Source organism: Numenius arquata, chromosome 1 (assembly GCF_964106895.1).
Source record: "Numenius arquata chromosome 1, bNumArq3.hap1.1, whole genome shotgun sequence".
Classification (NCBI taxonomy): domain Eukaryota; kingdom Metazoa; phylum Chordata; class Aves; order Charadriiformes; family Scolopacidae; genus Numenius; species Numenius arquata.
This window is the reverse complement of record NC_133576.1, coordinates 5,745,885-5,757,902: the sequence shown is the minus strand read 5'-3', so window position 1 is coordinate 5,757,902 and position 12,018 is coordinate 5,745,885. Positions and strand designations below refer to the sequence as shown.

The 12,018-nt window shown below is 42.5% G+C and overlaps 1 protein-coding gene across 1 annotated transcript in view; it reads left to right on the top strand.

The window, feature by feature from the left end:
• Positions 1-12,018, top strand: part of ETV6 (ETS variant transcription factor 6) — a 142,248-nt gene that overhangs the window by 46,636 nt on the left and 83,594 nt on the right. Inside the window, exon 2 of the mRNA XM_074149336.1 lies at positions 703-832. Coding sequence (XP_074005437.1) covers positions 703-832 — 130 coding nt within the window. The remainder of the gene's footprint in view (positions 1-702; positions 833-12,018) is intronic.

Genomic DNA, 12,018 nt, shown 5'->3' with positions numbered 1-12,018 from the left:
GCTTTCTGTATGCTGACTTACTTGGTTGCGAGTTAAACTACTTCAAAGAAAGTGCTAGTAAGTAGTTTAGGCAAGAAAAGAAAGGACTACATTACTCGATGGTAAATAGAGTAGTTTTTAGTGATAGAGTATGGTTTTCTGCAGCAAAGGCAAAACTAATTGCTTAATGTCTTTGAAATGCTATGAACAAGTAAAGTGTTAAATACTTAATAAACATGCTCAGATCATGACTGATTTGTTAGCGTAAGATTAAGTGGTTTTGGCACTTTCTGTAACGGTACTCATGCATGTATCATGGAGTTGCTGTCAGATTTTCACCAACATAAAACCCTCAGAGTCTCCCCACTTCTGTGTCACTTCCCTTTCCTCCCTCGGCAAATTTCTGAGAAGACCCTTGGAAACTTCCTGGACCTTCTGAAAATTAAACCCGTCAATCTAAAAGCTGTTTGACCTCTGGCTGCGGTGCCGGGCAGCACGTCGCCCGTGCAAGCCCTTGCCCGCAAGTGGATGGGCTGCGAGCTCCGTGGCTCCCTGGGCAGCCGAGTGCATCGCTGGTGCTGTTCGGCCCCACCACGCGCGCACACTTCCTTCCTTCCACCCACTTCCCCCTCCCCTGCCTTTGGTATCACACCTCTGTTCCAAAGTTCACGTTGTCCTCTCTGTTTCTCTCTTCCCCCCCCACCCCTGCTTTCTGTTTAACAGCAGGAAAGAATTTCCTACACACCTCCAGTGAGCCCGGTACCAAATTACACTTCCTCGTCACCACTACATGTCCCAGTGCCTCGAGCGATCAGGATGGAGGAAGACACGATCAGACTGCCAGCACACCTGCGTGAGTGTCAGCGCGGAGGCTTCTTACGTTCTTGGATTGAGGAGGGTGCGGGGTGGGGTGAGGAGGTATTTCTATTTTTATGGAAGAAAGCAGGAAAGCCCCCTGGCTTAGACTTATTTTATTTTATTTTATTTTATTTTATTTTATTTTAAAGCTCTTGCTGGTTTGATTTTTCTAAATACTCTTTTTAACCAAAGGAAATTACTCTTAAATACAGCATACTATTCCCCTCTGCCACCCCCTGTCCGTTGCACCCACTGTCAAGGATTTGGCTTGTTTCTTATGACAGGTTTTATTTTGATGGGGAAGTGCTATGTTTCTTTCCATGGTATAGGAATTGCTCAGCGATGTGCTGTGACACAAGGTCAGAGTTTCACAGACTGTGGCAAGTGGGAGTGCATTTGTGCCATGGGTATTTTTCAGGTTGTTATGGGTCTCAGTATTAAATGCTCCTGGTGCCCAGGCTCTCTACTACAGAGCATGTGTGCTGACAGAGGCAATGGGAAAGGAGGAAGAGTGAGCTTAGCTGTGCACAAAAGGATGCTGCAAAGGAGGAAGGGCACATCACTGACATTGGAACAAAAACTGGAGCTGGGGGCAAGGCGAGAGCCAGGCGTTTCCTTGCTGAGATGATTTAATGTTTGAGGAATAGGAAAGGCCAAGGGCTGTTGGCAAGCAAGAGGTGAGTTAGTGAGATAGGATGGGGACAAAACAGAGTGGAATTTTCCTTTTTGGAGGGGAAGCAGTTCTGATGTAAATTGAGAGGTTTTAAGTAAACTTTTGTCAGGTGTTACATTCCTGGGGTACTTGAGCCACAACGAGCAGCAGGGCCAGAAGCAAATGTAACTTTGTGCGTTGCCATCTGACAAATGGGTTTGGGATTGCAGAGGGAGGAAAAAAGAGTCCATGTTTATCAGAAGATATTCTCATTGCTGTCTTCAGCTGTCTTCCAGGCACTCTCCTTTTCTGGATGCAAACTGTGCTCTCGGTGCTTCTGTAATCCCATGCTTGCTCCCTTGCTGGCTACCGAGTTCACTGTCCCAGGGTCAGTTGTTGCCTGTATGGTCCTGGTTTTGCCTACTGCTGCCTCATATTTTGCCTGTGCTGTGGTGTAATCCAGCTTGTACCTGTTCTGTGCTTTCTGACGGGAATAGGAGCTGGTGCTGCAGCGTTTCTGACCGTCTGGTCGCTGCCTGAGTATCCCCGAGCTCCCAGGCCCTGCTTGCCCGTGTGGGTGCCTGCTGGCCTGTTTGCCCAGCCCCAGGAGGACTTGCTGCCACACTTACGGGGCATTTCTATGCTTTGCCCAAAACTTAGACACAAAGAAACCAACACAGAAGCAATTCTTCTCCAGCAGTTCTTTTCCCCACTGTGATTTTTAATCCCTGAGATCTTTTTTTACTTTCCTTATTGCACTATTTGGTAGTATTTACTTCTGTGTGTCCTCTCCACAGCTAGGATCATGGCTGGCTTTCCAGTTACTTATTGCCTCCCCAACTAGGTCTGACATGCTCAAAGCAGGAAGGCAGAGACCCAGGAGTGGGACAGTGTGTTTACTACCTGCTTCCTTCCTGTCAACTAGCCAGCATGCTAGGTAGTGTGAAGTTTATAAGGCTTCCTCTCAGTGAAAACTTTTTATCCAGTATTTTTAGGTGTGATTCAACCTTTCACCTTGAGTTTTGTTTTGTTTTTTTTTTTTTCTTTGATTGGTGCATATTTAAAATTGCAAGGAGGCTTCTTAGTATTTCCACACCAGTCTGAGTTGTTGTAGCGTGAGAACACAGATGATTAATCATTAAATCTCTGTGGAACAGTCTTCCACAAAGTTAGTGACTCGGGTCAGAAACAACATGGAGCGTGTTTACGTAGTCTTACTAGTTGTAGTCCCTGGCAGTATAGTATTTTGTAGCTCAGTATGCAGTCAATATTGACCCAAACACTGTCACCAACTGACTGACTCAAACACTGTAAGGACCACTATTCTTACATAGATTGATAGCTGGGCTAGGAGGGAGACCATTATGAATTCCTAAAACAATCTCTGATGTAACTTGAGTTACAGAACTTCACTCAGTAACTCATGTGTTTAGGTCCAGTAAGTGTTTGAGCTATAGCATGTTATGCGGAAAGATTTCTGCTCTTCATGTAAAGACTTCAGTGATGGGGAGGATATAAGGTCTTTAGATGTTCTTTCAATGCCTAATTACCCTCCTTATTTGCCTTTTTTTTTTTTTTCAAGTGCCCTATTTATAGTTTGAATTAGTCAAGCTTCAGTTTCCAACTATTAGATCTCATTATCTCCTTTCCTGCTAAATATTGTCAAAAGTCTACTCCTGATATAGGTGCTTTTAGATAAAGTAACTTCTTAACCTTTTCTTGGCTAAACTGGGTAGGAAGAGAGGTTCTTAAGGCTGTCAATCTGCCTGTAAAGCTTCCAGATTTCAAATACTGTTAGTATCATCTCTCAAACATTTCTCACTTCAGACATCCTTCTTAAAGTGAGGACAACAGGACTGAAGATCATATTTTGGGAGTATTCTTCTGTATACCAGGTATAGAAATAACCAAGCGCCTTTTGAATCTTGGGTCATGAGGCTTAAGAGGTGTTAACATGGGATTTTGCAATTCCTGCATGGACCCCTCTCATTTTATTTTTTTTGGTTGGTTTTTTTTTTTTAGGGATGTGTCTGACACACAGCTTTGGTCCTAAATTCAAACTGCCTTAGAAGTAGCAGAAAAGTAGCTAATTTCTGTTTCAGGCTGTGGTGCTGTGTATGAAAACTGGGTTTAGATCCGCAAAGTCTGAGGGTTTTCGAGGTCTGAACTATTGTTTGGTTCCAGCCTTATTATTGTTTTTGTTGCACTCATTCCAGTGCAACATAGAGATACTTTAAGTTTCTCCAGTCATACACAGAGCTGGTAGCTTGTCAGACTTCCACTCACTCTCTGTTTCCATGACATTCTGATGGCATTTACCAAAATAAAAGCAGAGTTCAGTCCTCTCCCGTACATCTTCATTTCTGCCAGCTTGCAAGTTCAAGAGCTATGCTATAGGTGCAGCTGAGAACAGCAGTTGGCCCAAGTGAAGGTAGAACTAAGAGACAAACATTTCAGATGGAACATGCAGTGCACTCTGTGGATTCAGACAGTGTTTTATGCCTTCCTATTAGAAATTTTCACTGTTTCTAATGTTTAAGGGCACTCTGAAGGCGCTAACAGCCAATAGTATCAGGACAATTAGTAGAGCAATTTCCTTTAGTGCAATAAATTATTTCTCACTGTTTGGTGAGTAAATGGGTCTCAGCTATGCTGAGCTGATTTGATCCAGAGACTGGAAAAAGGAGAAGTGCAAAGTTTAGAAGGGTGGAATGCAGATCCCTCTTTGCTACAAGCATGCAGAGGAGGACTACTTCCCTCTGGTCATCACAGCTAGAAATATAGAGGAACCCCTTTTCCTGGGGGTGATGTGAAGGCACTTTCTCCTTCTCACACGGTGTTTCTTCTTTTAATTAGTTGCTTTCTTCCCAGCCTGCCCTCTTCCTATGTGTAGAAGTACAATGTATTCAGTCTTAACTTTAAAGCTCTGGGAGAGTGGGAATCGTTTTCTGGTAATACACACCTTTCTCTGATGCTGTCCTTCTCTGTAAGGGACTTTTGGCCCATACTTCTAAACATACTTGTTTGCCTAACGTCCACTTCTTACCTAGTCACTGACTATTGGGGACATTGTAAACAAACTATCAGAAGGGAGCTAGAAAATATGTTTTCCTCTATTTTAGGTACATAGTCAAAAAGTACAGTGATCTCCAGTTCGCTCTTTGTCCCTGGTGTGTATGCTGTTGTAGCTTTGCAGCATATCTGATCTCCACTAGACTGCACTAATGTCAGGGAGAAGGAGAGTTTGGAAAATGGAGATGTTTACCGAGGATTCAAGAGAAGCAAGTTCAGCTCTCACACAAGGCTCTGCCCTTGGTGCCTTCTGTGACCTTGGACATCTTGTTTTAGTTTCCCGGCTGTAAAATGAAAAAAACATGAGTGCAAAGAGTCTTAAGTTGTGAAAATTAGTACAGTGACTGCCCAGATAATTGTGATAATGAAGAATGCTGAGATATGTGGAAGGCCTGAAACTATTTGCATACCCCTTATTTCTGAGGAAACCTACTGCATATTACCATGCAGAGAAAGTTCTCTTATTTTTTTTCATTTTTTTTTCAAATGAAAACCAATCTTTTTGTCTTGTCTGGTACATGTCATTATTTACTCATTTTGTGCTATGGCCAATACCTTGTGGTAAGAAGTTCTTGGAACTGAATAGAGGATACAACTTGTAAGAGATGGATATGAGAACCCTTCCCTCTGTCTATTAATATGCTCTGAATCAGAGAGAAAACAGCTTTTTCCTTTTTTGTAATATGCAAGGTGAAAATAAGGTGGTTTGCCTTCTACAACAGCAACTGTAAATATGTGCTAAAGGCTTCCTGGTTTTCTGTGTCTCCTTCAACATAAAGCTTCTTTAACAAGAGACAGAGAAATATCAGTGCTGAAGAAGGACTTGTTGCATGCCCTGATCCTGTGCAGCAGCATTCCCCCTTGCACGTTTCTGTTGATTTGTACAGTCTGATTTTTATCTCTGAAGGGCATCTTCCTTTGGGAACGCATGTGTGTTTGTTTAGGGAGATGGACCTCATGGGCAAAGATTTCACAGTGTTTCCTATTGATACAAGCATGAACAAGAGTTCATTTCTTCCGCTGAACTAATAACTCTTCGTTCTTTTGTGTTGGCATCCTTCATACGCCTGCAGCCCATCGTCATAGCAAGGCACACTGCACATACTTTTCTGTACTTTTCTCTACACATGAAGCAATTATTCTTGGCAGCAACTAATTTTTCTTGCTGTTGCTTTTTTCTGAACCCCCAGCAGCCTGCACCAATGTTCAGAGTAAAATGCCACTCTAGATGTCAGGATTACATGCATCACCTCATAGAGGAGAACTTTTATATTGGGATTGCAGTGGTGATGGTGGTGCGGCCTTGACTGCACTCACTTTTTAGGGGGTCATGGTGGTGGGGAAAGCTAAGGACCTATTTGTAAAATCATTTGAGTACTTTTTGTTTCAAATGTAGGCTTAGGTTCTGGTCTTTCGTTTTCCAATATGCCATAAGTTCCAGGCTATAGCTGATTGTGATGAACTTCAGAGCATTCAGACCAGGTCACATACAGCTAGTGAGATCACGATTTTTATTTCAGTATTTCCGTGCCCCTTGTAATTACTGTCTGTTCTACTGCCTTCATTAAGGAGGACGGAAGGGACATTTATTTAGTTTTCTGCAATGGTCATATTAAAGGCTTTAAGTCTTTAGTGAGTGTTTCACTGAAATATTTCTGCACACCTATTTATATTGGTATTTGATACTCCGATTCGGTGGGGACCAGTCCAGTGGCTCTGTATTGGTTTGACATTTTTGTGACCCTAGCTGTACCACATTCTGCAAAAAAACCTTCTGTATAACCCTCAAGTATGGACATGAGTAGTAGGGCAGGCCAGGCAGTTGGGCTCTCAGTTGGGCCGGTTCTTCAAACTAAGGCATTTATCAGACCTGAAAGCAGTTTATTGTGACTTTCTTGAGACTTCTTTCTCCTGATCATACGTTGTTGCTTATATGCATCATTTGTATTTTAAGGGCACCAGTTTTTTTCTTTAAAGGAATGCAGGAAACAATTAAGAGAAGGAGGAGGAAACAACAACACTGTCAGGGTTGCCAAGGATCCATTTTTTTCTGCATAGTGTCTATTAATTACGCTGCTCCTTTTATTAATCCTTTGGCACCTGTTAATTATTCTACAATTTTGGCTAGCAGCTGGAAAGCCACTTCGAAGCATTAAGCATATTGTTATTTAGTTACTAGAATATTCAATGCATTGAACTGAAAGTATGTAGTGAGACGGGAAAAAAAAGCCCTTCACCCTAAGCCACATTTAGAGCAGCAAGCAATAAAAATATTTGCTTTGGAAGGATCTTTGTGGAACAAACTGACTGACGCACATACAGGGAAAATAAAATAAAAGCTGTATAAGACAAAGGGACTGTGAGAGGTGGCCAGAATGTCAAATTAATGACTCTGAGACTCATCCTGGTCCCACTGAAATGAGTGCTTAATTTCCAACTGATTTTAATGGGGTCTAGACTGTCCTTTCTCAGGTGATTGGCTTCTTCCAGCCCCCTCTTTGCTTTTCTCTGATATTATGGCCACTTCAGCCTTGTTCCGCTCTCTTGCTGTCCTTTATATGCTTGCCTTTCCTCATAATCTCTTTTCACCTTATGCTTCACTCTCTCTCCGCATAGCTAGTCCTTTCCTAACCAATCCAAACCCAGTGTTAAAGAAAAAAAAAATTAAGCCGTAACAGTTGCCCTGCTTGCTACCACCTGACCGTTTGCAGTATTTAATCTTCTTGATGTTGCATCTTCTTCTTCCACCATGGGATTTTCTTGATGTTTGTATTGTGAGCTGTGCAGGGCAGGGCCCATCTGCTTCCTCTGTTCAGCAATGCCTCCTGGTCTTTCAATTCATAACTGGTAATAACCTACTGACAGGCTGGCTGGACTGTGGAAATCCCAGCCAGCCCTCCTGTCAGCCTCAGTGACCATTACTTTGGTCAACCTTAGTGAAATGACTGTGCCTGACCCCCTTCATGATTGTGAGTTACTCCCAGTGGTTAGGCAAACAGGATGAAAATCTCAAGCCAGGGAGACACTGATTATTTCTGCCTCTTACCTAAGGTGGCCTCTTCCACAGGCAGCCTCAGGTGCTCATCTGAATTCAACTCATCTACTCCAGCCTGCCTCCTGGGTGTTTCTTATGGTGAATCTCAGGCCAGCCTCAAAGCCATCATACAGACAGGCAATTTGGATGGGTGGGAAGCCCAGTCTCAGATTCATTCTTGCACCATGGCTGGGCACAACATAGATGCTACTGTTTTACCTGAAAGAGCTTTATCTGGAGTATGTTGGGATGGGAAGAGTGAAACCTCGTTACTGATCCAGCTGAGAAAGCTGTGGCCTTTAGATCAGGAAAATTCTGCCTTGCATTTTTCTGTCATGGTCTTTGTTCATCACCTGTGGGCACCCAAGCCCCTTGTCACTGGGTTTGCATCGGGGTGACTCAGGGCCACTTTAGTTGTCACCCTTGATGTAAACAGCTGGTGAGTTGAACCCTAAACCTGTTAGCTCCTTGCTGCTGCCTGGTGACTGTGGCAGAGGCATCCAGGTTAAGCGTGAAAAAACTTGTTGTGAAGGGCCAGTGCTGTGAGCTGGTTTCTGCTTCTTGAGAGAGTATTTTAGTTAGAGTCAAATGCTTTTTTTTTTTTTTTTTTTTTTTTTTTTTTTTTTTTTTAATGTACCTGGTTGTTACCCAGTCGGAGTTAACACAGTGGTTTCCTGCGCTGACAGTCCACAGTGTGTGGAGGGATGAGATCCTTCCTGCCCCAGTGGGAACTCGTAAAGCAGTCCTGAGGTGGGAGGGTGAGAGACCTGTGCTTCAGGGTTCGGAGAGCCCGCAGTGTGGGAGTCCCAGTGGTGCTAAGCTGGTCTTTTACCCTCCTGAAAAGCTTCGCTCCAGGGTTTTAAATCTTCAAAACACAGACTCACCTCTATTTGGAGGGGAAAGGGAGCCATGTCGCTTTAATCTGGGATTCAAGCCGATCCCTTGTGGAATTCCCCTGGAAAGCGTGGGGAGGAATAAGAACCAAAAGCAGCAGGACATTTATGGTATTGCTGGGTTTGAAGCATTTTTAGCTTTGTGTTAAAGGGACGCTGTCAAGATCAGTGAACCTAAAATTAGCTTGCTTTTCTCTTTCCATCCCAAATGTGTCTCTTTAATTTTTCGTTTGTGTTATGTTATAAATGCTTCCATGTTCTTTTTTTTTTTTTAAAAATTAATGTAAAGAACTCAGTGTTCATAAATAGGCCTACAATTAAAGAAAACACAGAAGAGAAACTGTGTGTAAGCCATGACTAACCACTCCACAATAACAAACCATTGTGTGGCAAGCGCCTTGCAACAAAACACAAGTGTGGTAGAAAACCCTGGAGAAACAACATAGCATGCATGCGATGTCCACTCCCCTAATAAAAAACAGAGCTGAGCCTCTGAATGTTGGAAGAGAGCACCACTGTCCATCATTGAGAGGGGCACATAGTGTGTGAGGAGAAACCTGCTGCAGCTTCAGGGTACCAGGGATTAACGTAATAGGTCATGTGTATATACACACACAGCGAAAATAATTATTTGATGCCCTTTATGAGAGGCTGGATTTCCTTCTGCTGTACTTGTATGTCTGCTCTATCCTGTGCTAGCAGTCCTTCTGGTGCTTCACAAATACAGCCTGACAAAATCTCCACTAAACAGGATTTTACACCCATTTCACAACCCCCCATTTTACTGCTGGAGCTGAAGGACTAATTGATTTTTAAGTTCGTTGAAGAAAATTTTTAGTAAAATGATTCCATGCAGATTTGGAGGCTCAGTCCAACACCTCAGCCAAGAGCCTCTTCTTAAGATCATTTTCCAAAGATACTTGGGAGGGGGAAGCAATTGTGCATTGGCCATTCCAGTGTTGGGGATGCTTGTGCACAGTCTGTCTTTCATGGGATGAGTATGTTTGAATGTGCTCACTCCTCATGTAAACTGTATAGTGCAGGACTAGCATGCTGCTATTAATGTAGTAGTGATCCTTGTTCAAGAACTTACGAGTTATTTATATATTTAATAGGCATGTCATTGGTGATGTTGTGAGTTAATAAACAGTCACCATTGATTGGCTTTTTAGAGTCAAAGCACTAGAATACTTGCTCAGCTTTGAATCTTTGCTTATGAGTCTTTATGCATAAAAATCATACCCCGGGAATAGCCTTAAGCGCCCTACTTTATTCAATGCATATGCCTGGCTGGTTTTGATGTCCATATATTTCTGTATCCTGCTGAAAAAACCTGTCCATTCTGCACTGACAGCAGGGTCAAGTAGCTCTATGGCAATTACACAGACCAGAAAATGAAAATGTTAAATTACACTGTGACAAGTTAAAATGAAATTAATGTCTCTAATGATTAACCAACATATCCTTCCTGCCTTTAGAGTCCACAGGCGTAGTATGGGGTGTTCTGCAATCAGTGGAGAGGTAGGATGAGGGACTCTGTGGCAAATTCCTCAGTTATGGGGGTTGATTTGGAGACAGTGCAAGTCTTCCTGTTTGAGAATTTACTGAGTGGATCCTTGTAGCTGGAGATCCACTGTCCAAGTCCTAGAGTTACTTGTAGCACTGGATCCCATGTGCCACAAAAAACTGGACCTCTCCTGCTGGCAAGCGATATACTACCCATGTCCTACGTGGCCTTTACCTTGTCCTGCAGCAGAAGGGGATGGTACCCCCAATACAGGGTTTTGGCATTACATACTCCCTTCTCAAAGGAAGGGTGGTAGTTTCACTGGCTTTTGGACTATGCACCACTGGGCATGCCCTGGAGGTGGAGGAGGAAGCAGTGCATTGAGCAACAGGAGTTCAGTCGGGAGGGTCTGACAACTACACTGACCACAATAAAGACCTGGTCTCAACAAACCAGTTGTAGTCAGCACCGCGAGAGTTAGCTCTTTGCCAGAGTGATAAATTTTGCAAATGCTTTCTGGTAACGATAAGCTCTAGGAACATGCTCATTTCAGAGGAAAATACTACAACGCTGGTAATGAAATTGTACTATCTCAGCATCCTGCAAAAAAAAGGTTTATTTTCTTAACTTATTAATATGTTCTCAGCATTCTCCCTCTTTCAGTTCTCTAGAAGCATTTTTTTATGTTCCCCTCAGGTGTCTTAAAGCTTCTTGTTTGCAGAACAAACCTCCCGAAGGGGCTGTGACTTGGTCAGAGCACTGACATTTTATTTTAAACCCACCAGCAGCAAAAAAACACAGAATATTTTTGAAGGGAAATTTCCTTTTTGGGTTTTTGTATCCCTGAAAGAATTTCCGATGTAGGCAGACAGTAATTCCCAGCTACATACTTCCTGATAAGGAAACAGCTCCAATAAATGGAGCTATAAATAGCTACCTTTTTGTTTTTTAAAAATGTAGGGAGATTTGTTTAGCGTTTCTTTCAAACTGTTGAAAGAAAGGGACAGTGTAGGAAACGAGTCTTAGGTTTGGCACTCATTGGCTCTCCAGATCAGCAAATTAAGATTTCAATCTGCATCTGTACATTTAATTCCATAAAGTTTAGATGTCTGTTTATTTCTGGTCATCCTTCTCACAAGACTGTAAAAGAAAAAAACACCTCCATTTTATATGGTAAACATAAATTTTATTTTGCCTTCCTCACAAGGGAAAAGAATTTCCTGCTTTAAGCAGAATTCATAATGCTTTTGCTATGTGCCTAAATTTTAGTGCTTCTCTTTCTGTATATAGTTTGTTAAGGTGCTTTGTCATCTCAGAATAAGTATCATGATCTTCAACTGCATTTTTTCACATTTACTGTGGATGTGCTGTGGCAAATTCGTAGTTAGACATAAATTCCTTTTTTCTAAAAGTAACTTGCTGGGACAATTTTGTACAATTAGTTTTTAAATCTTCTAAATTTTCTGTGTTATCTCCCCCCTTTTTATGGTTCTGTTTCATGTATTTTTAATTTCATTACTTTCACTTAGGACTCTTGCTAAAATTTTCCTTTGCCAGTCCTGTTTTTCTTTTATTCTTTTAACATCACCGAATGCACAGTACCTTTAGAAAAACAAATAATCGTTTACCCACACAAGAATTTATAGACATGAATAAATTCGGTGCAAGTCAGCATGAAAATGTCTTTGCAGGTTAGATTTCAGGCCAACTCTACCTGTCATTCAGATTACAGTGGGAAATATATACGTATCCAGTAGCTTGATTGTTTTATAAAGGATGAGTCTGCTTCGTAAATCACCTTGATCAGCACTTAGACCTCCGTTAGACCTTGGTTTCTGTCCTACAGCAGGAAGGGTCTGTGGGTCTAGCATGATCCTGCCTGGCTGCTTTGGGGCAAGCGTCTCCAGCCAAATCCCGAGGCGTGTCTGGGGGACAGGCTTCTTCACAGGGGGTGTTAGTAGATGGGGCGGCCTCTTTTCTCACTTGTGCCTGTCATGAGCGCTCTCCCTAGTCTTCTCTGGGG